Source organism: Globicephala melas, chromosome 2 (assembly GCF_963455315.2).
Source record: "Globicephala melas chromosome 2, mGloMel1.2, whole genome shotgun sequence".
NCBI classification, from domain to species: domain Eukaryota; kingdom Metazoa; phylum Chordata; class Mammalia; order Artiodactyla; family Delphinidae; genus Globicephala; species Globicephala melas.
The window spans coordinates 50162142-50189974 of NC_083315.2; the positions used below are offsets into that span (position 1 = coordinate 50162142).

The 27833-nt window shown below is 44.8% G+C and overlaps 1 protein-coding gene across 4 annotated transcripts in view; it reads right to left on the reverse strand.

Moving 5' to 3' along the window:
• The window catches only part of ADAMTS17 (ADAM metallopeptidase with thrombospondin type 1 motif 17), a 350614-nt gene that overhangs the window by 22567 nt on the left and 300214 nt on the right, over window positions 1-27833 (reverse strand). For all 4 annotated transcript variants that reach the window (XM_030873117.2, XM_030873118.3, XM_060293908.1 and 1 more), the window contains 2 exons: window positions 4884-5088; window positions 610-762 (listed from right to left, as the gene is read on the reverse strand). In XM_030873117.2, the coding sequence (XP_030728977.1) occupies window positions 610-762; window positions 4884-5088 (358 nt within the window). The remainder of the gene's footprint in view (window positions 1-609; window positions 763-4883; window positions 5089-27833) is intronic.

Here is a 27833-nt window from a genome sequence, read left to right on the forward strand (position 1 = left end):
AAATTTTACAGTGTTTGGGAAAAGGCTCTAGAAGACCCACTGGATGGTTCTCAGGGGTGACAATGGTATCTATCTCAGGTATGGGTCAAATATATCAGGTGAATGAATAAAGCAAGGGTTAAACAGCAGAGAACAAATGCTGTTTACTTAAATTCTGTTTAACTCTCCTGCCCCAAGGCTCTGGGAGATGCTGTCCTCAGTCCTCACCCCAAGGGCCCTTTCTCCTCCTGCATCCTCCAGGCCCTTGACCAAGGGTCCTGGAAACAATGAAGTGCTATTTGCCCATAGCCCCCTCTGCATCTGCCTGAGGACAGACTCCTACCACTGAGTCTCTCTCAATGGCAGGTGGCCAAGCCCACTGCAGGATGCACACGGGTCCCAGACTGGCACCCATTGCACCCCTTCCTGCTTTGGGGGCACTCAGTGCCCTTCTGAAGGCACACCATGTGGGGTCACCAGCAGGTGCAGAGTTGGGAGAGAAAGTGAATTCACCTGGTGAGACTGGGACCACCTTGTTAACTTGGGGCCCACGGTGAGAGAGCTGAGTTCCTTCCTCTTGAGTCGCAAATGCTGCCCAGGGCAGGATGGAAGCGCACACACCACACTCACCTTGGACCAGCCCCCTGTTCTCCACTCATAGCAGCCGGAGTAGTCCTCACAGGGCTCCTCGGCTCTTGGCCTCGTGGATGCGTCGCATTTTCCTTGCGAGTTGGTGCATGTCACAGTTCGTTTCTTTGTCCCTTTACCACAGCTGGCAGAACACTGCAAGATACCATTCCAGAGACTGAATCCAGTCCAATCTGGTCAAGTCCATCAACACCTGAACATCTGTTAAGTACCTACCATGTACCAGACCCAGTGCTGAGGATGCAAGGATGGGGATGCTACGTTTCAGACCTCAGAAAGCTCCTGGTCTTTTAGAGTCTTATGCACATGTTCCGAGCTGGCTCCTCCCAGCTGGCCTCTAGGTACCCATGCTGAGCCAGCCTGGGGCAAAGGGGGTGGGGGTGGGGGGCGTGCCAGCCTACCCAGTGATGGCGGCTGAAGAAGGCAGTGGCAGTGAGGTGAACAGCTGGCGTAGGGTCTCTCGGTTCAGTTCTATGCAGTCCCCACCACCGCCAACCCTTTTCAGGGGGGAAAAGGAGGAGATGGAAAGCAAAGACACAGGTGACTCTGACATAAGGCGGTTGGCAAGCCCTGCAGAGAGCTCTAGCGATGGTTTTAATGTCAATGCCAAGAATGGTAACAGGGCAATGTTCCCTGTGCTATTTTTCTTCCTGGGAAACATAGCAAGGGATGGTGTGGGGAGGGGACCTGAATAGTGTCTGAGGGGTGACAAATGATGCGTGAGCCCTGAGAGTTCAAGATTCCCACGACATCAGGCAGCACGATCCACAGAAACAGTGACAAGAGGTGGAGGGGTGACAAGGCATAAACATGGCAGACTTGGGGGTGGGTCTGGAGCCTGTTCCTGGTGTGTTCCCAGCCTACCCGCTGGGCTTGGGGAGGGAAGGTGGCTGGCTCGCAAGAGTGAGTGCTGAGTGCTTACCCACTTCAAAACAAAGCACAAGGAAGAGTGGACCCTTGACCTTGGGAGAACATGACTGACTTGACCAGCAAGCAGAGGTGACATGGCCTGGGAACCTGGGGAGCCCACACTTTGATTTGTTGTGTGCGGAAGCCTAGTCCCTACCATGGAAGCAAATACGTAGCTCGCAGAGATGGTGGGCTGAAGGCTGGATTCCACCAAATGCACTGACATGATGAGACCCACTCTGCCTGAGGAAATTCTGAGGGGGATTTCCTCCCAGCAGCTGGGTCCCAGAGATACCATGGGGGGTGCCCAACAGCCGTAGTAGCACAAATGGAGCCCCAGCAACTCTAACTTCTGTTTTTACACTTGCTTGATTTACCAAAAATATGGGAGGCTACAGCAGTGATTTTTCTTGAGCTACAACAAACTTGACTTTTAAAAAGTTCCACTATGTCCACTGAAAAAATGCACATAAAGGACAAATATCATTCTTTATATTTGTTATTAACATTTACCTCAAAATGCTATCTAGCTTTATTTTTCCTATGAATTCAACCTAGCTCTTCATCTGCTGGTCCTGTTCTTATTTATTTATTTATTTATTTGAGACTAATTTAGACTAGTTTGTTTTAGAGAAATACACATGCTTCACAGGCAGTTGTGGTATAACCTGGGGGGAATTTGGAGAGCTCATGTATTTGATCTTCTGTGTGGGTTTTAAAGGGACTTCCTTGGTGCTCCACTGGTTAAGAATCTGTCTTCCAATGCAGAGGACGTGGGTTCAATCCCTGGTCGGGGAACTAAGATCCCACATGCTGTGGAGCAACTAAGCCCGCGCGCCTCAACTAGAGAGCCTACGTGCCGCAAACTATAGAGCCCACGTGCTCTGGAGCCTGCGCACCACAACTACAGAGCCCACATGCCGCAAGTACTGAGCCTGCACACTCTGGAGCCCACATGCCACAACCAGAGAGAAGCCTGTGCGCTTCAATGAAGAGCCTGCACTCTGCAACAAAAGATCCCGCATGCTGCAATGAAGATCCTACATGCTGCAACTAAGACCTGATGCAGCCAAAAATACATAAATAAAATATATTTTTTTAATTAAAAAAAAATAAAACAAAGGGACCTGGAATGCAAGGAGTCAGTCCCTGGCAGGCTTTACCCACAGGGCCTCCCAGGGCAGAATGGGTGGGGCCTGGAGGGCTGCTGCAGGAACCCCTGGGTTACTGCATTGAAGGCCCATCTTTCTGCTTCTCTATGTGGCAATGCTTTCTGACCATTTCATCAGCTCCACGCTCACCGTCTGCCTCACGGGCTCCTCCCTGGCAACAGCACCCATACCACTGGTTCCTTATGCAACTAGGGGCCTACTCACCACTTCTGCCTGAGTTTCTGCTTGGTTTCTCTCTACTCTGTGTTCCTTGCCTCTTCCCTTGAATTTTAAACCGTCAATATCCAGCCTGTTTCTTGACCAAACCCTGGGCTGGCCCCTTTTGACCAGAAGCCTATTGGTTGGAAGCCTTCAGGAAGGGCAGTGCTGCAGGCTGGGGTCACCTTGGAAGGGACCTAGGAGGGTCATGTTCTGCTTCTCTCTTGGCTTCTGATCCAGGGATGGGAACAAGAAGTCGAGGACAGGAGAGAGCTGCTACCTTTTGCTTCCTTCTCAATATTTTTTTCCTCATTCTAATGAAGTTGGGAAGAAGTTGGGGAGTAGTGGTGACAGTGATCAACACTGCTGGCTGAATACAGGCAAGCCCATCAATAAAAACGCACCCACGAGAAATTTAAACCTATTCGTTTCCAGAAGAAGAAATGTTAGAGGGGCTTCTGTACTTGGAAAAGTGGAAGGAATACCAGTTTTGTGAGCATCTCATGGAGGAAAGATTTGATTCTGAGTCAGATGTTTAGAAAAAAGCATTTTGCTTGAGCCTGAGCTGAGCCATAATTAGACTGATTGGTGTGGATACTATTTCAGGATTAGGATTAGGCAACACATAGATATAGGAATAGGGATGGAGATATTTCTTTAAATCTTGCTCCAATTGTCTCACACTTTCCAAAATGGTGCTCTTCAATACTATAATGATAGTTGATTATGTCAGCCTCGTTTATTTTGTTAAGGAGGCATTTTTCCCCCATAAGAGACCTATAAATGGAAAATTTATGGTTTTGATCTGATAAAGCATAAATCTTGTTTGGATCAAGAACCAGGTGATCAAGGCTCATGGAAAGAGAGAGAGACTGCACACCTGCCCCTAACCTTCTAGCAGGCATCCCCCTCCCCAAAAGTCCATTGAATGTTAAACTTATGAACCTAGGTACATGTAAAGAAAAAAAATTTTTTAATGTTAAAACTCTGTCCTTTTCCTAAAATATCTTAAAGGATAGGCAAAAAACGCCCGTCTTTAAATGGGTACACGTCAAGATCTGCCTAAAACGTAAACTCAGTTTTAGAACAGCCAAGGGCAGACTTTTCGTTCATTAAAAATGGGCTGAATACTTTCTTATTCAAAATAATTCCAACTGCTTGGCAATAAGAAGGAACTTTAAAAATATTTTCCACACTGAAGAGTGTCTTGGATTTAGCCTTTCTGACTTTCCTAGAACACGTTTGATGGAGGACCTGAGGGAAGCTTGCCCTTTATTCAGCTATTTTTTTTGTTTCATAGCCAAACAATCAAAATCATTAAATGCAAACTCAATGCCAAGCCTTGAAGGATGATATTACTGAAGATAAAATATTTCTAGGATCAATCTTCAAAGTTAAAAATTAAGGCTTAATTGACCTCCTTCCAAAATGTGTTATGGCATGAGATTTGTAACCGGCTCACACACTAAACGCTGTCCCTCCCAACATCCTCCTGCCTCTTGCAAAGGCAGCTCCACAAAGACTGCCATGGAAATGCAGGGAAGCCTTTGAAACCACGTTCTCAACCTGACCACCCTACAGTTCCAAAGTGCACAAAAGAGATTAAAAGGTGTCTATTTGTCTACCTGCCTACCTACCTATCTCCTATGTATCTATCCATCCACCCACCCACCCATCCATCCATCTATATTTACATGAGAATTTTCACAGGAAATGGGACCAAACAGTACTGTGATATACATTATCAAAAAAACACACTATCCATGTTATTTTGGCCACGTTGATATCTCTCATGGAATTTGAGAATATGTGACTTAGAACATGGCTTTGAGCTCCTCTGGGGTCTGGCTAGGACTGTGATATGTGGGGGTTTGTCAAAAACAGCAGGGAGGGAAAGGAACCATTTTGGGGTTGCTACAAACAAGGCCCCGAGGCCCTGGTGGTGGTTTCAGCACTGGCAGCAGCCCAGGCACCCACCTGTGACCACTCTGACGCCTCCCAGATGGACAGGCAGTCCTGGCCTTCGCAGCTCTGCACTGCCGATGGCCGGGGCACTGGGCAGTAGAGGGGCCGAGTGGCGACGTGTGTGCCATTCTGCAGCTGGTACATGCAGGTCACTTCCCGGTGCTGGATGCCCTTCTCACAGGTCGCTGAGCAGGGGCTCCACGGGCCTGCCACCCACCTACCCGGAAAGAGAAAAGACAGTGAGAGAACAAAGGGCCTTCCAGACAGATGGTGGAATTGTGGGCCTGCTGTGGGAGGGAAAAAGACAGACTCAGCTTTGTAGTCGGCTTTGGAAATAATTCTGGAATATCAGAGCAGAATATCAGAGCTATCTGAGTAGAGTGGTTCAGTGGCCTACTCAGTACAGAAATCTTTCTGCAACTGCCCGCATCCCCCGCCCCCGCCCCACGCCACAACGGCAGACTGAGTTATTGTCCCTACGTCCCCCTCTTGCTGTCTTGTGCCATCTTTGTTCAGTGGGGTGAGTGGATACGAAGCTGGCCACATCCCAGCAGAAGCTTTGAGTTACTATGTGGTTTGTCTCTCACTCTTCATGTCCTCTGCCATGAGAACAGCAGGTCCAATACAGGGGCTTCCTGACTGCTGGGCTCTGCAATAGCATGATGCTGTTGTGCCCCACAGAGATATTGGGGTTGTTTGTCACTGCAGCAAAAGCTGACTGGCACAGCCCTCGACAAAGGACACCCCAGTCCCAGCTTAAACACACCAGGACTCCCTGCTTTCCAAAGGGTGGCGGGCCCTCCTAAGTGGGGACTGTCATTCTTGAGGAGGCAACCTGGGGGCCGTGGGAAGACTAGGCTGCTGAGGCCATCAGCTGAAAGTGCTCAACTAAGACTTTGTCTACCTGACTAATATTTCAATGATCCCAATTCTCTGTTGGCCTTAGGGTGCTGGAAAGGGGCTAGGCAGTTTGGGAGTGATGATTTCTCCGGACACAAACAGGGCTTTGAACGCCCTTTTAAAGACTCTCTGTGCTCTGGTTCCTGGACGAGCCTCAAATATTCCCAGCTCCCAGGAGCTCACTACTTAACAAAGCAGTTCCATCTGGATGGTCAGCCCTGATAACCACTCAGTTCTCACATTAGTCAGACTCGTCCTAAATCCCACTTGAAACCAAATCTAATGAGGCCATCCCACTGTTTGCAAACATCTAGGTTCTGATGATGAGGCAGTGAATGAAACAAAGCCCTGCCCTCTGAGTCTTCCTATTCTAATGGGGACAAACAGTAAACGGATGAACAATGTACAACAGAATACAACATAATGTAATAGAGTGTATATAACATATATGCAGAGAGAATATGCAACACCATAGTAAGTGCTTTAGAGAAAAGTAATACAGCACAGGGCAGATCAGCGAGGAGATGAGGGAGGTTGGCACTATTTTATTCAAGGTGTCAGGGATGGCCTGGCATTTGGGCAGCAACTGGAAGGAAGTGAGGCATGAGCCCTGTGCTCTGTGGGAGAAGACTTGCAGGCAGAGGGCATAGCAGGTGCAAAGGCCCTGGTGGAGGGGTGTGCTGGCAGGGCCGAGGGGCAGCCGGGAGTCCAGTGTGGCTGGGGGAGGGGGTGAGCAGGAGAGGGAGGGGCATGAGAGGGAGCAGGGGAGATTACACAGGGCCTGGCTGGCTGCTGTGGCTCTTGCTTGAATGAGATGCAGTCCTGGAGGGTTTGGAGAAAGGAAGACACGCCTTCCAGGGCCACCCTGACTCTGTGTGGCTACCAGCCTACAATGGGTAGGGGTGGCAACAGGGAGAGTGGGGAGGAGGCTACTGCAATGGTCCAGGTGGGAGATAAGGGTGGCTTGAACCAGCTGGGGGTAGTGGAGGTGTTGGACTAATTGTTGAGAAGATGGGGCTACCCAGGCCCCTCCCTTCACCCCGACATGGTTTCTCCTTGTCCATTAGGGCAAGCTCAGGCCACCTCATCTAGAGCTCATCTCCAGTCCCCTTGGCAGAGCTCATCACTCTGCCCTTCATGGCCCAGGGACTAATGCTAGTGAAGCTCCTCTTGTCAGACCCCTTGCTCATGCTGCATGGGATGGAAACACAGTGCTGGCCTCGGGATATGAGGACAAGTAACATACTGCCTGCAAATTGCTTATGGCAGCACCTGGCACACATAAGCCCTATAACATAACTAGTACTGTCATTATTTTGTGTTTCCTTGGTGGGAAATGGAGACTTCCCACATGCATGCAGCCTTGCTCCCATTTCAGTACCTGACAACTGCTTAAACATCACCGAAAGAATCAAACCAACTTCTACCCATTTTGTTCCCCTTTTAAGTTTTCTCTTCTCTTGATCAAAATAATTTGCAGATTCTCAATCCGTTGTAAGTCTCTAATCAGTCACTACTGTTCTTAAAATTGACTGATTTGTCATGGACAGTATGGTCCAGATGTGATCTGAAAGCAGCAAGAGAGAATGTGATGATCTTTAAATGGGGACTTGTTTTCATGAATACTCCCCAGCTCTGTACTATTTCTTTTCTTTTTTTAAAGCAAGCACATTGTACCTCTGTTAGCGCCTACTATGTTTTTCTCTCTCATGAACTGACTCTCAGCCAGATCTCCTTTGTCCTGGCCTTTTACAATTAACTTTGTGAATATAAATGTTAGGTTTTAGGTTGAGACCTGTTCGGCATTATTGTGCTGACCCCAACTGTGAAATGGCTTAGAATCCTGCTCCTGTCTTTTGTATTTCCTGTGCTTCCCAGGGCCAAGCCTCGGAAGTGGGACCTCTATGTCACACACATGGGACTGTCACTGCCCTGGGCATGCGTGCCATTGCCATAGGGTACCAGCATCTCCATTCCTGGCCACACAATCAGAGCATGTGTTCTAGGGAATGTAGACGCCAACTCTGTTCACACAAAGGTCACATCCAGGACACCTGGGGGAATGGTGAACTGCTGGGAGGACTCAGCAGTCCTGCCTCGGGGGCTCCTCCAGCCCCATCACTGGCTGGAAAAGTCAGATCTGTGGGGGTCAGATTCCCGTAGAGCTGGGAGGGACCGCCAGCCCTCCAGGTTCTCCTTTCCTTTACCTCTGGTGTCTGGTGCTTTGCAAAAGGATGACAGAATGGAAAAGAGTCCATGCATCCCTCCTCCTCTTTCCAGAAGAATCCTCAGACCTATCCCCGCCTGAAACGCGTGACGAGCCGCCGACAAGAGGGCCCTTTGTCACAGGTGCACCTGCTTCAGGTTATCGGAGCTATTTTTCAGCTGGACCTTTTTGCTTCTGATCTTGAAAAACACCTCAGTGAGGTATGGGGAGAAAAAGTGGCCTTCCTAAAACTTCATTTTTGGTGGCTGAAAGAATCCACTTCCCCTGAAGGACCTTGGCTGCAGGAGGCCCATCTAGGGCAGTGGGATGATGTCACACACCCAGACATCAGAGTAAAATCCCATTGATCCCAAGTCTAGTAACTTGGGAAAGGCCTGCAGTTCCACACAACAATGTATATTACAATTACAATGTAAGCCTGAGCTTTTTTCACTCTTATCCTCTAAAAACCTTAACAGTGACATTCATTAGCCAAGTTTGAGTTAGCAGTCCTTCTTAAAAGCAATAAAACTGTAATTCTTGCTGAAACCACCATTAACACTTCCCTAATCCAGGCCCCTCCCCTGTTCCCACGGGGTCAGGACAGCCTCTCCTGTCCAGCACAGGTGTAGCTCCTCTGTACATACTTCAAGTTCAATCATTCTAATCAGGTACAGTTTTCCACCATTATCTGTGGTTTCACTTTCCCCAGTTTCAGTTACTAGCAGTCAACCACGGTCTGAAAACATTAAATGGAAAACTCCAGAAATAAACATTTCCTAAGTTTAAACTGCACGCTGTTCTGAGCAGTGGGATGAAATCTCCCACCATCCCAATTGGTCCCGCCTGGGATGTGAACTTTCCCTTTGCCCGGCTTATCCATGCTGTATAGGCTCCCTGCCAGTTAGCACAGGAAATACATAGTATATAAGTATCTATAGGGTTCAGTACTATCCTGGGTTTCAGGCATCTACTGGGGGGTTTGGGATGTATGGCCCGCAGATGAGGGGGGACTACTAGGCTTTGGACAGCTCTGTCACTACCTGAGACCCTATATTCTTTTTTAATTGCTGCTGTAGCAAATTGCCATAAACTTAATGGCTCAAAACAGCACAGATTGATTATCTTACATTTCTAGAGGTTGGAAATCTGATGTGGGTCTCACTGGGCTAAAATCAAGGCGCTGGCAGGGCTGTTCCCTTCTGGAGACTCCAGGAAGACTGCTTCCTTGCCTTTTCCAGCTTCTAGACACTGCCCCAATTCCCTGGCTTGTGGTGCCTTCTTCTGCCTTCAAAGCCATCAACTCAGGCCGAGTTCTTCTCACATCGCATCACTCCAACCTTCTCTTCTGCTTCCATCTTCTGCTTTTAGGACCCTGTGATTACACTGGACCCACTCAGATAATCCAGCATAAGCCGGCTGATTAGCAAACTGTATTAGTTTGCTAGAGCTGCCGTGAAAAGTACCACATGCTGGGTGGCTTAAAACAACAGAAATTTATTCTCTTACAGCTCTGGAGGCCAGAAGTTAAAAATCAAAGTGTTGGCAGGGTGGGTTCCTTCTGAGGACTCAGAGGACTCTGTTCCATACCTCTCTCCTGGGTTCTGCTAACATCTTTCATGGGAGACCCATAACGACCTAATTCCACCTGTAACTCTAAGTTTCCTTTGACAAGTAACCTAACATTTTCATCCCACTGCTCAGAACAGCGAGTTCCAGGGATTAGGATGTAGACTTCTTTGGGGGTCATTATTTTGCCTACTACACGCATCACATTAGCAGTCCTGAGAAATTTTATCTTACGTTCAAAATTCAGTTTCTATCCAAGTCTTGATTTGGCTGAGACTTAAACTAGGTAAAGATCTCATGAAATCTGCTGAAATGTGACAGTCTCACAAAGAAACAATGGCATCTTCAGGATCGCATTCTTCTAACACAGTTATTTTATGTTGAATATAAAGTGAATCTCAAGTATAGATAACCAAAAAGAGTACACTGGTGGGTCATTTATTTTCAACAACTTCAAATTGTAAAAAAATGTAAGCTGTTGTATTTCAACACAACAAGTGTTCAAGATAACAGGTGGTCTGTCCATGGTGTCAACTTTATCCATCTCCAAAATGGGTCAGTAGTAAGGATCTGGCATTGACTGAGCACCTAATCTGTGCCTATCTCTGAATCAGGAATGTTCCTTACATTAGCTAAATTAATCAAAGTAAGGAAACTAGATGACTGTATGTGATTCTCTGAGCATCTGTTATAGAAACATGCAAATTCCAAGCATAGCATCAAATATGCTTGTAAAATACCATGTATTTTACATGTAAAATGTAAAATACCACAGCATGAAAAGAAGGATATGAAACAGTTCAAAAGCTCCAGAAAGCTGCAGGGCAGGTTAAAGAGATTTCTGCTACTGGGATGGTTACTTTGTCCAACCTCATCTTATCTGTCCCCCAGACACATGGGTATCAACTTCACACCAAGCCCTGAATCAAGGGCCAGGGCACTCAGCTCAGCGTCCCACCTTCACAAAGCTCAGTCAAGTGTGTGGTCCTTGGGGGAGAGGGAAGCGTATAAACAGGCAATGTCTTCACTGTCTGCTAAGTGCAGTGGAGGAAATGGAGCTTGAGTTGGGTCCTGAAGTCAAAGTGAAGTTGGCCAACCAAAGAAGCAGGGCTCAGTGCTCTGACAGAGCCCCTGCCCATGAAATGTTGAGGAACAGCTGAGAGTTTGGGATGGCCAATCCTTGGAGGGTATTTCCGGGTGGGTAGGAGGGAGGTTTCCTTGGGTGGTCTCCGTTAATCATGTGCTCTGGGGCAAGATGACGGCGTTCATGAAGGCAGTGGAGAAATGGGAAACAGGCACCGATATAAGACTATGAAAGGGTTTTGACAGGGCTTTGGGTATGTGGGGTCATGGAGAGAAAGGAGGCAAGAATCAAGCTGAGGCTATCGACTGGCCCAGAGGATGCTGGTGGTGCCTCCACTGGGAGGGAGAACACAGGGAGGGGAGTTGGCCTGGGGGCAGAAGGGTGGGCACCACTTTGAAGGCGGCGCTGGGTTGCTGAGTGGTGCTGGGAAGGGTCTGCAGGTGCGGTTCTGGTGTTCAAGGGTGCTGCCTGATTGGAGACACAGTGTTGGAAGTCAAAAGCAATAAATCCTGGTAGACATCAAGGGTAAGAACAACTCATCCAGGGAGCTTATACAGGAGGACAGAGGGCAGGGGCAGGGTCTGGGGAATACAAGCACCTGGGGTTGGAATCAGTCATGGGAAGCTCTGAGGAGCAGAAGAGGTGACAAGCAAGGCTAGGGAGGGCAGGAGGACACTGCAGGAGATGCCAGGAAGGGTGGGGTTGGATGAGGCCTGAAGAGCATCCCCAGGATTTAGCCACGAGGACAGGTTGCTGACCCAGGGGAGAACTGGGGAGAAGGGTTGCCAGTGCTGTAAATGCAGAGAGGAAGGAGGGTGAAGAGGAGCGGCCTTGCGGGTGCCCCTTAGCAGATTCGGTTTGATGCCTACAGAGTGGGCTCCACAGACCCTCAATCTTGGGGTGACACCCAAGCTTTGGAAACAAGACCTGATGCGAGCTGTCTCATGACTTGGGAGCCTCTGGTCAGGCAGGCTGTGCGTGGGCGGGAAGCATGAGTGAGAACGTGAGAGGGCACATCTGCGTGAGAATGAAATGCTGAGAATGGCTGAGGGCTGGAAGCAGTGGCTCCAGGACAGACAGGGAGCTTCCTCTCGTGGACCCATCTGTCTAGAAAGGTCACCCCTGCTCACTGGCAGTGCCTCATGGAAGTCATCTGGGTCAAATGGCAGAGCAGATGACCTGTGGGAGACCTGTGCCACGTCCGAGACTCTGGAGGCCAGCAGGGGAGGGAGGCCAGGGACCTGGCGGTGGGCAGCATGTGTGAGGGGAAGGCTCGGCCTCAGCCAGGGCTTGGCTGCTGTCTCCCCTTGGGATTTGGTGACCTGGGTCAGTGGGCCAGTGGGTCAGTGCATCTTGATAAAGAGTCTGGCCTGAAGAGTGATCCTGTCCATTCCTAGCCCAGGGAGGCTCAGGCAGTCTGATTTGGAAAGCAAACAGATCAAAGATCTCACTTCTCATTTCTCCTCTGCCAAGAGAGAGTTTGAAGGAACAGGCCTGCATCTCCCCCTGTGGGTCAGCCCCATGTCTCCAAGGTGTCCCTCCCGTTTGTGCCCAGTCCTTTCCCACCACCATCTTGCCTTCACACCCACCTGAACTCCCAGAGGAAGGTGGCTCAGGGCCTGCTGGTCTTGCTTCACGGATGGGGAAACCAACTTGGAGAGACAGCAAGACTGGCCTAAGGCCCGCTAGCTATTAAGTGGGTGGGTCCTCTGTGCCCCAACCCAGAAGCTTCCTTTTTGTATTTATACAAGCTTGCTCTGGTTAGGGAACACCTGACCAACCTCATCAGGATGCCCCGAGAGTGAAAGGTGCCCACTTACTAGAATCAGACATTCTCAAAGTCTCAGAAGGTCACATTCAGGACGCTGGTGTCAGATGCGCCTGGACTTGAGTCCACTCCACCAACTTGCCAGCTGTGTGACCTTGGACAAGTCAGTACTCAAGCCTCTGCCACACAGTCAGCACAGGCCTCACGCTCTATGGGCCTGATAACTAGCAGCTGTTATTATTGCTGTAACTATTATTCTCAGTCTAGGCATCCATCTTATTCAGAGGAGCTGCTGTTCCTCAAAGCCCTCTGGAATGGGCAGTCTATGCGGGCATTCGGAACCAAAACAAATTAGTTTTAATTTTTAAAAAATTTTCAATAAATTTGCATGATTCAGATGAGAGGAATATGAAAAACCTGTTTGAGTGCTGAGTCCTATAACTTGGTGCGAGTTATCTCTCTCCTCTGAGCACCTGGCCTTCATCCATAAAGCAGGGGCAAGAACTGGGTGCACAGTTGTAAGGACCTGATGATGACCTTACGGCAGGTAAAGGCCCCAGGGAGAGGCCTGCAGGGGAGCTCCAAGGATGGGAGTCTCTTCCCTCTCTCCCTGGTGCAGGGCTGCTGGCCCCTAGGCTGTGAACATCTGGCCAAGGTCAGGCTAACACCGCTCTGCCTTCCCGTGGATGACAAGGCCTCTCCCAGGGCACCCGGGCTGTGGTCACCACGTGTGCCGCCAGCCTGGGGTGAGGAGACGTGGCAGAGGCTGGCTGGCCAAGAGCCGGACCTCCTGGGCCTCGTCCCAAAAACACCACGGAGGACTCGGCAGCGACAGACTCTCTGTCTGCCCGAGCCACTCTCACAGCTCAGGGCAGATTGGAGCCAGCAACTCCGTTATGAGAACAATCAAAACACATGTGCAATTTAAAGTCTCCGAAGATACGTGGCTGCTTTTATTGAACAGATGTCTGCGAAAGGAGTGGGGTAAGGAGGTACAACTGGGACTTAGCAAGCTGGGCTGTGATGTTCTCCCAGGGGACGGAGGGGGACGCTTTAGAGCTACACACGAAGTTTCAATTCAGCATTTCTCATTTAAAACTCGAGAATTATGAGTTCTCATATATATTTCCCTGAAAAGTAATATTATTCACATATTTGTTTTTTATAGGAGGAAATGAGAGCCTGGAGTGCATGATGAGGAACGAATACATCGGCCTATGCATGTGAGCTTCTGCTGGAGGACATAATTCCATCCTGAAATCAGGCTGGGTCAGGGTCTGAGAACTTGCTGTGTTTTCCTGAAAAGGTTCTTGAGTCACTGTGGTTAGTTTTCATGTGCTGGGGAAAGGAAGAGAAAGGAAGGAAGGAAGGGAGTGAGGGAGGGAGGGAGAAGGGAAGGAGGGGAAGACTTCAATGCTTTGCTAAAACATGGCTTAAGGGAAAATGTTTTAAGAATGGTTTCTCTAGATATTGCACCAGCTAACCGCTTTGGGAGCTTCCTATGTGCCCGGCATGTTCTCAGCACTTAACATGATTCAAATTATTTGATCCCTGTAACAATCCTTTGGCGAGCCATTCTACAGGTGAGGAAATGAAGGCACAGAGAGGTTAAGTGGCTTGCCCAAGGTCATACATTAGCAAGTAGAAGAACTATTTTAACAGTTCCATTGAGACATAATTCACATACCATACAATTCATCCATGTAAAGAGAACAATTCAGTATATTCTGAAATATATTGTGGTGGTGTGAAATCACCACCGCAATCAATTTTAGAATATTTTTATTACCCCTAAAAGAAACTCCACACCTCTTAGCTGTCATCTCCCAATACATGCCCCCCTCCTATCCCTCTCAGCCCCAGGCAATCACTAATCTACTTTTTGTCTCTATAGATTTGCCTCTTCTGGACATTTCATATAAACGGAATCACATAACATGCGGTTCTTTGTGCCCAGCTTCTTTCACTTAGCATAATGTTTCCAAGGCTCATCCATGTTATAGCATCTATTAGTATTTCATTCCTTTTTGTCATTGAATAATACTTGATTGTATAGATACACCATGTTTATTTATTGGTTCATCAGCTGATGGACATTTGGGTTGTTTCCACATTTCGGCTATTACGAATAATGCTGCAATGAGCATCTGTGTACAATTTTTGTGTGGACATATGTTCTCATTTTTTTTGAGTATATACCAAGGAGTGGAATTGCTGGATCGTATGCTAACGCTATGTTTAACAATTTGAGAAATGCCAGACTGTTTCCAAAGCAGCTGCACTATTTTGCATTTCTACAGTAGTGTATGAAATTCTAAATTCTCCACACTCTCATAAATTTTTTCTATTATCTATCATTTTGATTATAGCCATCCTAGTGGGTGTGAAGTGATATCCCATTGTGGTTTCATTTTACTGTGGTAAAATGTATACAAAATTTACCATTTTTACCACTTTGCAGTGTACAGTTCAGTAGCATTAAATACATTCACATTGTTGTATAACCCTCACCATTCTCTCCCAAACTTTTCATCTTCCCAAACTGAATTCTAGATTCATTAAACAATAACCTCCTATTCCCCTCTCCCCCCAGCCCCTGGCAACTATCATCCTACTTTCTGTCTCTGTGACTTTGACTGCTCCAGGTACCTCATATAAGTGGAATCATACAATGTTTGTTCTTTTGTGACTGTCTAATCTCACTTAGCATAATATCCTCAAGGTTCATCCATGTTGCAGCATGTGTCAGAATTTCCTTCCTTTTGAAGGCTGAATAATATTCCATTGTACACATGTAACACATTTCATTTATCCATTTGTCCAGAGAGGGACATTTGTGCTGCTTCCACCTTTTGACTATTGTGCATAGTGCTGCTATGAAGATGGTTGTACAAATTTCTGTTTGAGTCCCTGCTTTCAGTTCTTTTGGGTATATACCCAGAAGTGAAATTGCTGGATCACATGGTAATTCTGTGTTTAATTTTTTGAGGAACCACCATACTGTTTCCCACAGTGGCTGTACCATTTGACATTCCATTCAACAATGTAGAAGGGTTCCAATTTCACCACATCCTCACCAACACTTATTTGCTGTTTTTTAATAATAACTATCTTCATGGGTATGAAGTGGTTACCTCATTGTGGTTTGATTGGCATTTCCCTAACGATTAGTGATGATGAGCATTTTTTTCATGTACTTATTGGCCATGTGCATATCTTCTTTGGAAAAATGAGTAAACATGTTCTTTGCCTATTCCTTAATGGGGTGCCTTTTGTTGTTTAATTGTAGGAATTCTTTATACATTCTGGATATTGCTTCTTTATCAAATATATGATAGCAAATATTTTCTCCCATTCTTTGGGTTGCCTTTTCACTTTGTTGATTATGTCCTTTGATACAAAAAAGTTTTTAATTTTGAAGTCCAAATTATCTATTTTTCCTACTGTTGCCTATGCTTTTGGTGTCATATCTAAGAAGTCATTACCAAATCCAATGTAATGAAGATTTTTTCCTATGTTTTATTCTGAGTTTTAGCTTTAACTCTTATATTTAGGTCTTTGCTCAATTTTGAGCTTATTTTTGTACATGGTATAAGGTAAAGGTCCAACGTCATTCTTTTGTATTTTGATATCCAGTTTCCCCAATACTACTTGTTGAATTTCATTGTGGTTTTGATTTGTATTTCCCTGATGGCTGATGATGTTGAGCATCTTCTCATGTGCTTATTGACCATTTGTGTATCTTCTTTTGAGAATGTCTGTTCAATTTGTGTTCTACTAAATGTGTGAAAAACATATGTTTCCTATTGTTAGTGACTCAATACTGTTTTACTAAAGAATTGCATAATCTGAGAAAGTTTCAATAATAAAGAAAATTCACATTAGCAAAAAAAAAAAGAATGTCTGTTCAGATGATTTGTCCATTTTTTAGTCGGGTTATTTGTTTTTTTATTATTGAGTTGTAAGAGATTTTGATATGGTCTAGATAAAATTATTTTTTCAGATATATGATTTATGAAAACTTTTTTTTTTTTTTTATGAAAACGTTTTTTTCCCTTCCTCGGGTTATCTTTCCATTTTCTTGATGGCCTTGAAGAACAGAAGTTTTAAATTTTTATAATGTTTAGTTTATTTCTTTCTTTTGCTGCTTGTGCTTTTGCTTTCATATCTAAGAAAGCATTGCCTTTACAGCTTTAGCACTTACATGTAGGTGCTTGATCCATTTTGAGTTAATTTTTTTATCTATGGTATAAGCTAGGGATCCAACTTCTATCTTTTGTATGTGGACATCCAGAGTCTCAGTACCGTTTATAGAAAAGATGATTCTTTCTCTATTGCATTGTTGAAAATTAACTGATAGTAAATGTGAGAATATTTATTTACTCATTTATATTACATTGTTCTATATGTCTCTCTTTATGCAAGTCCCATACTGTCTTGATTACTCTAGCTTTGTAGTAATCTTTGAAACTAAGAAGCATAAGTCCTCCAACTTTGTTCTTGTTTTTAAAGATTGTACTGACTATTTGGAACCCTTTGCAATTCCACATAAATTTTAGGATCAGCTTGTTCATTTGCACAATAAAGACAGCTGGAATTTTGACAGGGATTTATGTTTTATCAGTAGATCAATTTGAGGAGTATTGCCCTTTTAACAACACTAAGCCTTCTAATGGGATGTATTTAGATATTTATTAACGTCTTTCAATAATGTTTTGTCATTTGCAGTGTATAAGTCTTTTGTTAAATTTATTCCGAAGTACTTTGTTTTTTTTTTTTTACATCTTTATTGGAGTATAATTTACAATGGTGTGTTAGTTTCTGCTTTATAACAAAGTGAATCAGTTATACATATACATATGTTCCCATATCCCTTCCCTCTTGCGTCTCCCTCCCTCCTGCCCTCCCTATCCCACCCCTCTAGGTGGTCACAAAGCACTGAGCTGATCTTATTGTTTTTGATGCTACTGTAAATGGAACTATTTTCTTCATTTCCTTTTCAGACTATTCAGTGCAAGGGTATAGAAAAAGAATTGATTTTTGTATATCATTCTTACATCCTGTAACCTTGCTCAACTCATATGTTTAAAACAACAAGCCCAAAGTGGTGTCATTTGCTCCCCATGACAACAAACAAAGACTTAATTGCAGCTTCAATCCCTTCCAGCAATATGACCTTTAAAAGTCAATCTGAAATTTCCTGATCAACACTAGTGAGGTAATGTTATGATAAAGCCCTTCCCTTCCCCCAGAAGAAGATGGTCTGGATTGAAGCAATCTTTTCTTTTGTTAATACTTTTCTTGCCCACCCTCTTCCTGCCAGTAAACATCTCCCATTTTGTACAACCCCTTGTGCTCTTCTAGTTGCTAGAAGGGACCTGACTGATTCATGAATTGATAAATAAAGCCAATTAGATCTTTGAATTTACTCAGTTGAATTTTGTTTTTCCAGCAAATATATTAGTTGTAGTAGCTTTTTACTGGACTCTTCAGAATTTTCTATATGGAAGATCATGTCATCTGCAAATACATATAGTTTTACATCTCTAACCTAGATGCCTTTTTTTTTTTTCATTTTCTTGCCTAATTGCCCTGGCTAGAACCACCAGTACAATGTTGAATATAAGCAGTGAAAACAGACATTCTTGTCTTGTTCCTCTCTTAGGGGAAAAGCCTTTAGTCTTTCACCATTAAGTATGATGGTTCCTGTGGGTTTCTTGTAGATCCCTTCATGAGGTTGAGGAAATTCCCGTCTATTCCTAGTTTGTTGAGTGTCTTGATCATGAAAGAGTATTGAATTTTGAAAATACTCTGTGTGTGTTTGTGTTAATTGAGACAATAATGTGGTTTTGTCTTTTATTCTACTGATGTGATATATTATTTGATTTTCAGATGATAAATGGACCTTGCATTCCCAGCATAAGTTTCCACTTGATCATGGTATATAATCCTTTTTATATTGCTGGATTCAATTTACTAATATTTTGTTGAGGATTTTTGTGTCTATATTCATAAGCAATATTGGCATGTAGTTTTCTTGTGATGTCTTTGTCTGGTTTCGTTATCAGGGTAATACTGGCCTCATAGAATGAGTTGTAAAGTGCTTCCTTTTCTACTTTTCGGAGGAGGTTGTGAAAAATTGATATTAATTCTTCCTTAGATGTTTTGTAAAATTCACCAGTAAAGCCATCTGATCCTGGGCTTTTTTTCTGTGGGAATTTTTTTATTACTAATTCAATCTCTTTACTTGTTATGGGTCTGTTCAGGTTATCTGTTTATTCTTGAGTCAGTTACAGTAGTTTGTATTTCTAAGAATTTTGTCTGTTTCATCTAATTAATATAACTTTTTGTTATACCAGAATATTTTTGGTTTTTCAATATAGTAACACTAAATCTCCAGATAATAAGAGGAACAAGTAGAGGCTGTTTGAGGGTCACATGCACTAAGGGCACTGTGTTGTTTGGGAAGAGGCTAGCGATTCTGAGTACTCTGGACTCTACTGAAACCATTATAGTTAAGGTACCTGGGTCACATTTAAGGATAACCATCAAAAGAATAGAAATATAATCCACAGCTTCCCAAAAATAGGGAGAAAAAAAGAAATGTTAATTGTTAGTTCTGAAAATTTTGTAATTTCCAATATCATTTCCTCCTAACCCATGAGTTATATATACTTTTAATTTCCAAAAATATAGAGAAAAGTGGGTCACTATTCTTTTTACTGCTTATTTCCAATGTAATTTTCTTGTGGTCAGAAAGCATGGTGTGTTTTGTTATCTTGGTTACCATAAACACAGCCTTATCAATCAGTGGGAACGGGGTGAACTAGCCATTACATAATACAGAGGAGAGGCACAGGTTATCATATGGAAGAAATTAACTCATTGTCTCAACTCATACTATACAGAAAAAGACATTCTGGATGTGTTAAAGTCTTCTTATATGCAAGAAAAGCCAAACCTTAAAAGTTCTGGAAGAACACACAGGAAAACATATTTGTAGTTGAAAAGTCAGGAAGAAATTGTCGAACAAGACAAAAGAAGCACAATTCCTAAATTTAAAGTTAACTAATTTAACTAAATTAAAGATAAAAGCTTCTACTCAAAGATACCATAGGTGAAAAAAGAGGCCTCAAATAAGGGAAAATATTTATAATCCAAGATGTATAAAGAATGCTCGTAAATCAATTAGTAAGAGATAAGTAGCCCAACAGGATAATGCGCAAACAACAGGAGGATAAATCACAGAAAAAATATAAATATCCTCTTAACATATGAAAACGCTCAACCTCACTACAGCACAGGGGAATTTAAAAAATCAAACAATGAGGCACCATTTCCTCCCCATCAGATGGCAACACTATAAAGTCTGACTAAACCAAATTTGTTCATGACTGGAGCAATGGGAGCCCTTACCGTGCTGGTGGCATGGTAACGCTAGGCTAAGCCTTTGGAGGAAAGCTCAAGGTGTGCAGACCTATGACTGTGTAATTACACTTCTGGGATACAACTTGCACATGTGTCTAAGGAAATTGGAAAAGGATGTTCACTGCATAATTGTTTACATAAGCCCCAATTGGCAAACAACTCAGATGTCCATCAATGGCAAACGACTAAATACCTAAGATGAAATCACATAGAGCAAAGAAAATGGGTGTACCAGAGCCACAGTGGCAACGTGGCTAGATCCCAAAGGCAAGATGAACATACATATGCTCAGAGCCTGTTTAAATGCACCAAACAATACTCTCTTGTTTGTGGATATATGCATATATGGTAAAAGTTTGAAAATTAGCGGGGGAAGCATATCCACTAATGGGGGAGGGGAGAAGAATAGCGCTGGGAGGGGTCAAGGGGGACTTTTAATGTATCTGTATTATATTATTTTAATAACATGCTATTACTTTAGATTACTTAAAATATGGCAATCATGAAAATTTGTTAAAATTGGGAGGTGCAGGCATAGTTGTTTATTAGTTAAACTCAGACTTTTCTGTACATATAAACATTTTTGTAAGAAAAATGATTACACAACCCAGAGCCAGGTCGGTATGTACTAACTGACCTTGACTTCTGAGAGTGGCAGCGACTGTGGTCAACTGAGAATGAAGACGGTGCCTGTCCCGGGAGCCACTGGGCTCCAGCCCACAGTTGCCATGTGGGTCAAGTATTGCCACATCTTTCCTTTTTAAAAGTAATGTTGAAAATTCAGAGTCTTATTGAAATCTGGTTTTAAAATGTTGGAAATGAACTCTAAAACCTTAAGACGCCTGTGCAGGCCAAGCCATGTCTGCTGTGGAATTTGGTTCCGCAGCCTCTGGTCTAGGACTTCTCACTTTAATTTTCCAAGGAGGGAGCTATGGTGGTTCTGAACCTAAACCAGAGAGGCTGGATGTGTGTCTTCCTCTGGCTCTGACCTGAAGAGGCCACTCTATACCACTGGCTCGCCACACGGGTCCTCTGTCAATGCTTCGACCCCACCTTCCTGTAATTTGTCTTTTGGTTGGCTTAATAGGTGAGTCCCAAGAATTTTGTCCTAAAAAGATTAGGAAAAAAAGACTCCCCATATTCATGATGTGACATGGTTTTCCCAAGACAGCAGTCTGAGTGGTACCAATTCGAAACCAACACCAAAATCCTGAAGAGTGGGCTGTAGAAATACGCAGAGGCCTGAGTAATGCCAGCAGGAGCCCCTGCCCAGCTGGCCCAGCTGCCCAGCCCCACAAAATTATTCAACATGAAAACATGCAAGCAGACCTCCCTGACATTCCATCCCTGCCACTGCCTCGCTTTGGCTATGAAAATGCTCAGAATTTCACAAGATTCTCTGAAAATGTTCCTAGGGGGAGTTCTCCAGAGTTGGAGTGAGCCAGCTCTGTGTCTTCTGGAAAGGGTACAGAGGGGAAAGGCCATTGTGTTCAGAGGGGCAGGGGCAGGGCTCCAACACGACCAGCCTGAAAAGTTGGCTGACTCTGTCTCCGAGCTCGCCCTGCAAGGGTTCTGGCGTGCAGCTTTATGAGCAAGGGAATTTACAGCTCTGCTCGCTTCCCCACACACGACTATCTTTAATTGCAAGCCTCACATTTGCTCCCTGTGCCCCTCCTGCCAAAGGCGCTTCTGGACACCCCCAGAGCAGACAGGAGCCAGCCAGGCCCCTGGACAACAGCCTCCACGGTTACACTTTGTTGGTCTGTTTCGAATCCCTGGTGCCTCATAACATGCTGCTGTATTAGAAGTGGTGGCCCTGCTGGTGTGGCTTGTAAAGGTCATGTCCACAGTGAGCCTGGGAAGAAATTCCCCAGGGGTGACAGACATCCAGGCCAGAGCCATGTGGAGACGGCCAGTGATGTGGGGCCCCAATCCTGCTTGGTGGCTGGCATCCTGTGGCGTCTTCCTTCCCACATTAACTAAAATGACTAAGGGTCTTTGGTGAGCATAACTTGTCATAACAATCCTTAGTGTAGATGACAGCTTTGACACTTCTGACCCTGGCAACAACTCTGCCTGATTTTTGCTCGTTCCTCCTTGACTTCTCAGGTGCTGGGAGCTCTTGCCCCCTGCCTTCTGCTTCTCTGAAGCCTCCTCCTCCCCTGTTCTCCAAGGAATCTCAGTCCTCCCCTTGTTCAGTCCTGGGCTCCTTTGTTCCCATGGCCCTCCTTTCCTTCCCTTCCCTTCCTCTTTCCTTTTCGCAGAGCTTACTTATGATTTCCATCAGTATTTTGATGCACAGGCCTCCTGACTCTCCACCTTGGGAACTCCAGGCCTGTGTGATTGACAACCTAGAGGACAGCAGGGGTCCCACCACACCTCTGGTTCTGGGTGGGCAAGGTCATAAACCATTCCTCTTTGCCCCACTGCCAAAACTGGCGGCCCCTCCTTTTCCAGAGACCAGCCATGCAGGGTTATAGGGCAGCTTGGACTGCTCCCTGAGCCATGTCCAAGCAGCTGCTAAGTCCACCAAGCCAACTCCCATAAGGGATCTCAAATCTACTTCTCTTCCCCATTTCTGTGGCAACCCTTGCCTGGGGTATTGTAACAGTCTCCTAACTGGCCTCCCCACCATGGGATCTCTTTTTCCTTCCAAGTAGTCTGTGCACCTCTGCCATGGCTTCAGTCATGTGACTTCTTCACTCTAAAACCTTCGATGGCTCCCTAGTGCTTACTGTCTTTCACATCCTGAAGTCCCACTCAAGGGGCCAGTTGCACTCAAGGCCCAGTCTGATAATTTAGTCATTCCTTCATCCCATGCTCCTCCAGCAGCCCACTAGGGATTGCAGATGTCTTCATGAATATATGAAAGCAAACAAAAATAAGACTCTGCACTAAGGAAAAGAAGACTTAGGACAGATCAAGGTAGGAGGACCAGCCTTACCACCCTGGCTTTGGTTGGCCCCATGTGCTCCTCCCTCTCCAGACTGCTTGATATTCCCAGACCTGGAGACTCAGACACTATTCCCTCTGCCTGCACAGCCTCCTCACTTCTCTCAGTTGTCCAATCTCAAGTACTTGCCCCTCCAGGAGCTCTTCTGGTGGTCCTGGATATGCCCTCTTCTGCCCCTGGTTCCCAAAACAGCGTGAAGGATATTGTTTCCCCTAAGAATATCTTCACCTCGTCATGGCCAGGAGCCTCCTAGGAGGCAAGAGGCTCGGTTCTAGTCTGGGCTCACTAAGTCTTTGATGACCTTGGCTGCTGAACTTCTGAAACTTTGTTTTTCCCTCTGTGAAATGGGGTGAATGGCTCCTATTCATTTCTCACATGGATATGCCAGTGATTGGTCATATATGGTCAACCTGTTATCAACTTGTGCCCCCTTCCAGATGGACCTGGGTCTTAGCAGGCACATCACAGAACAGTCCAGGATCTGCACTCCCCACTCCCAAACACTGACTTAGCCACATACTTCACAGACCCACCCACCTCCTCCTCAGGGGCAGATCTCGCTAAGGCAGTGTGTTCTGAGTACACCCTAAACCTTGGCTCCAGCAGGAGAGACACTGTCTATTAACGCTGCTGGCTAATAAAACAACCAGCAGTTTCCTATAAAAAGTTACAGTGGGATAAATCCACAATAAAATATTCATGCCCCTTATTTCACTTCACAGAAAAATTCAAACATCCCAACCAAATGGAGTCACAGCAGATGCTGGGCAGATGTTCTTCAGGCAAGGCAATGAGAAATAATAATTAGTCTCAATTAAGTTCTCAATAAATTACGTAACGGATTCCTTTAGCCACTCAACCCTGAGTGGCTTGCTGGGCCAAAGTCAGTGAACCTGGTCCAAAACTATTTAGAAACTTTGGATTGCTCTGGACAATTCATGTTCTGAGTAGACTAAAGAGAGTCTTGGCATGAGAGGAAATAATGAATACCATAACCACTTTCAATTGAAAATAATAATTTGTTAATAATTTTAATAGCTAATGAGCTACAGAAACCATGTTCCTGAGGCTTCCAAGCAGAAAGTAAAGAGATTCATTTTATTTCTGGCATTATTAAGTCTATGGCATGAAATCCCCCTGCATGCTTTTGAGATTTTTATTCAGCAAGTATCCTGTCAGAATGATCTATTTTCACTAGATCATTGTTGCTTCTCCTTGATTTGTAAAAACAGGTTCCTAAGTGTCTGTTCTGCAAAGGTGTCTCTGTCTAATTGGGCTTTAAGGATTTCCCACCAACACGGGCATACGAGACTGGCCGCCCCCTACTCCACCGTGGAGAACCAGAGAGAAAAGACTTCTACAGCAAGTTTTGTTGGACTGAGTTCTGAGACATCTTTTCCCTCCTCCTCCAAGTGTTGCATGTTGTCAATTTTTACTTTTAGGAAAACGAAAGAAAATTTTATTTAGAAAATTGTAGGGAATGTCCCAGTCCCTGGCAAAATATTTGGAGTCACTCAGAGTTCAGACTCCCTTCCCTTCGCCCTCAAAGGCCTGGTCACGTTTTGCTGTGAATGATCCTTGTCCCTGGCTCTTCTGAATGAAAGTTTCTAGCACAGAGCCTTGTGCTTGTTAAGGATGCAACAAATGTTTTCTGATTTTAATTGAATTCCATGGTTGTCAATGAAGAAAACTGAGAAGTGATCCAGAGCTTCCTAAAATTATCTCTGTGCTGGTCCCCAGGGTATTTCTGTCTACACTTGCACTCATTTTAGGAATCTCTTCTAGAGCTATATTTTTTGTTTACTTAGTAGAAATGATAAGTATAATTCATGCAACATTGTAGAAAATCTGGAAGGTACATAAAAATATAAAGCAAGAGAACCAAAGAACATACAGGATCCTAATCTTCTAAACATATTTTCTTTAATGATGTCATACTATAAACAAATCATTTACTATTTTGCCTATTTCACTCTTGATAGCAGAAGCAATTCCTATGTGATCAAAAATGTTTTCTCAAGAGTGATTTTTAATGCTTGCATAACACTCCATTGTGTAGATAGAGCCATATTACTTAACTAGTGCATACTTGTTGGACATTTGCGTGGTTGCCAATTTTGTCCATTATATTTTGGATGATTTCCAAAGGGCAGAAGTTGAAGTCCTGGATCCAAGGTGATGAGTGATGCATTCAGAAGACCAGCAGGGGCTGCTCAGATCTGTGTATGACAGGGAGCTCATTACACTATGACTGGGATGTCTGTCCCACTAGCCTGTTGAAGCACCAGAGTAGGTATGCTTGTTCTCTAGATGATGACACAAAGTATGTAAAGGCACCAGGGCAAGATGGTCTCTGAAATCCTTCGAGGTCCCTTTAGTCTTCTTCTTTTTTTTTTTTTTAATCAATGTACATACCCTTTGTTGTTCTTCATGAGGCAGCAGTATCCAGGCCATTCACCCTTGACCCCCATCTCCTGCTGTGGACATAGCCAGCCAATGTTTCATTAGAATGTGGCCCTAACAAATACACTCTCCAGTTATAACCTGACCAGCTTCAAGTCAATAAGCAGTAAGAACACAGTAATTGGACCCTTCTCCATGCCAGATGTTGATTCCCAGTGAGATGAGGAAAGGGGGGCTCCTGTGAAGTAACCTGCTCAGGGTCACACAGCCAGTGAGAGGTGAGGGGGGCTCTCCCCCACATTCCACCCAGTCCTATTGTGATATGGCACAGCTACTGCTTCCTGGTACCTCAACACATCCACACGAATCCCAGCTGGGCATTTGTCTCATGCCCTAGTCATGAGCTCTCCCACAGGGCTGGAGCTGCCTTATTTCCCTATCAGTCTTTCCCACCCAAAGCAAGCTCTGAAAGGCAGAGAGGGGCCTCTTCATCTTCAGGTAGTCTCAACTGTTGCTCAGTTAAATCTGTTAAATGAGTGAATGAAGGAACAGCTTTAAATGCTCAGGCTGAGCTTAATGTCAGTGGACATCTCCAGGTCTCCCCACTTTTGAGTTACTGCCAAATGTGGGTGTTGTATCCTGTAAATTTTTATTTCCAGGTAGAGGGGACTTCTGCACTTTAAAAATCTTTTTTATTAATTTCCAACTCTATTGCTTTGTGATCAAAGGCTATTGTTTTTACTATTTCTACTACTAGGAACCTACTGATGTTTTCTTTGTGCATTTGAGAAAAAGGCGTGTTCTATATTATCAGGGTGTAGTATTTGATATATCTGATTTATCTTACTGATTATGTTGTTTAGGCCTTTTATATCCTTCCTTATTTTTTATTTACTTGCCACTTGATCTGTCTTATATTAAGAATCACATATACCCAATAAATTTCTATCTATATTTCTTTGCATGTCCTGTGGTTTAGGCTTTACAAAGTAGTTGCTGTGTTATTTGGGGCATAAATATTCATTACTGTTATATCTTCAATGTTAAATATTCCTATCTCCATCTTTGCTTTAGTTTTACCTCTAGAATTAAACATTTTAAAATGTCCACCATCAGCCCTTTTATCAAAGTGTCCCCAGCCATCTCTCAGTTAGATGAAGAGCATCCTATCATACAGGAGTTGGCAAACTATGGCCTGAGGGCTCAATCCCTTCTGACACTTGTTTTTGTAAATAAAGTTTTATTGGAACACAGCCCTGCCCATTTGTTTATCTATTGTCTATGGCTGCTTTTGTGCTACCATGATAGAGTTGAGTAGTTATGACAGACATCACATGGCTTACAGAGCTAAAATATTTAATATCTTCACTTTAAAGAAAAAGTTGCTGAGTCCTGGTCTGGCAGCTTCCTCAAGAAGGGCTCATGGGCTCAGTATCCTAAGTTTCTGCATATTTAAAACTGTTTTTCTAAAGCCTTGACACTTGAAGGACAGTTTTGCTAGCTATAAAAACTTCAGTGCACATTCTTCTTCCCTGTCTTCTGTCCTGTATCAACACACCCTTACGATCACTGAGAACTGGGAGTCTGTGTGCCCCCCGCTGGAACCACAAGGAGTGGGTGGGGGATGGAAGGGAGGGAGAGCAGAGTGGGTGCCGGGTTCCGGGAGGAGCCCTACGACTGAACAGCCACAGGTTTCTGTGGAGCTTCCTGATCGCATGGCAGCCCCCACCATGGAGCCCTGACCAGAAGAGTCACATGACAGGAGCCTGACAACTCCACAGGCAATGCTGCAGACAGACCCACCAGGGGCCACCCTAGACACAGATGGAAGAGATCTGGGTCTAGTGGCAGCCCCATGGTGATAGGCCATCAGCCCGCCTGCTTTCCTGCTTCATCCACAGCGATATCATGGAGATCTGCTAAGTGTTCTGCCAACCTGACCCATGCCCCAGTAACACTGTCTGACAGGCACTGAGTGTTCTCATTAACGCCTTCTTTTCTAAAGTGCACACAAACCATCCGTCTAAATCGTTGATTTGTCCTCCAGTTGTGCCAGGGATTGACAGTAGGCTGACGCTGCATTCCTCGGACTTGCCCATTTATCCAGTTGGGAAATTGAAACCCACCCTCAGATTTCTGGCTCTTCTTTCATCAGCCACAATTTCATAGAACCAATCGGCAGAGCCTTGGAGGTAACATCTGTAGAGTTTTGTAGCATCTTGGATTGAATTTCTTCCTGGAATGGGGTTTTGGACACTTCTGAAAAATCGTGATGATGACAGTGATCATAAAAAAGACATATTTAGCGCTTACTGTGTGCCAAGAGCTCTCCTAAGCAATTTATTTCTATTAACTCATATAATTCTCATGACAGCCTTATGAGGTGGGTGCTATCTATGTCCACTGTTTTACAAAGGCTGATTGAGGTCCCCCAGTGGCAAATGTGAAGCTGGGATGGGAACCCAGCAGCTGAGCCCTCATTCTTGAACTTGGATACAAACTGTTTCCTGGGGCTCAGGCTCCACCTTCTCTGTACTGCTCCTGGCCGCCATGCTCCGGTACTTTCTTTTACCTGTCCCGGTTTTAATTCCATTCTCTTATGTTGAAAAGCAGCAGTGGGTTGGAGCAGGATTTTGGCCTTCCTTGGCTTA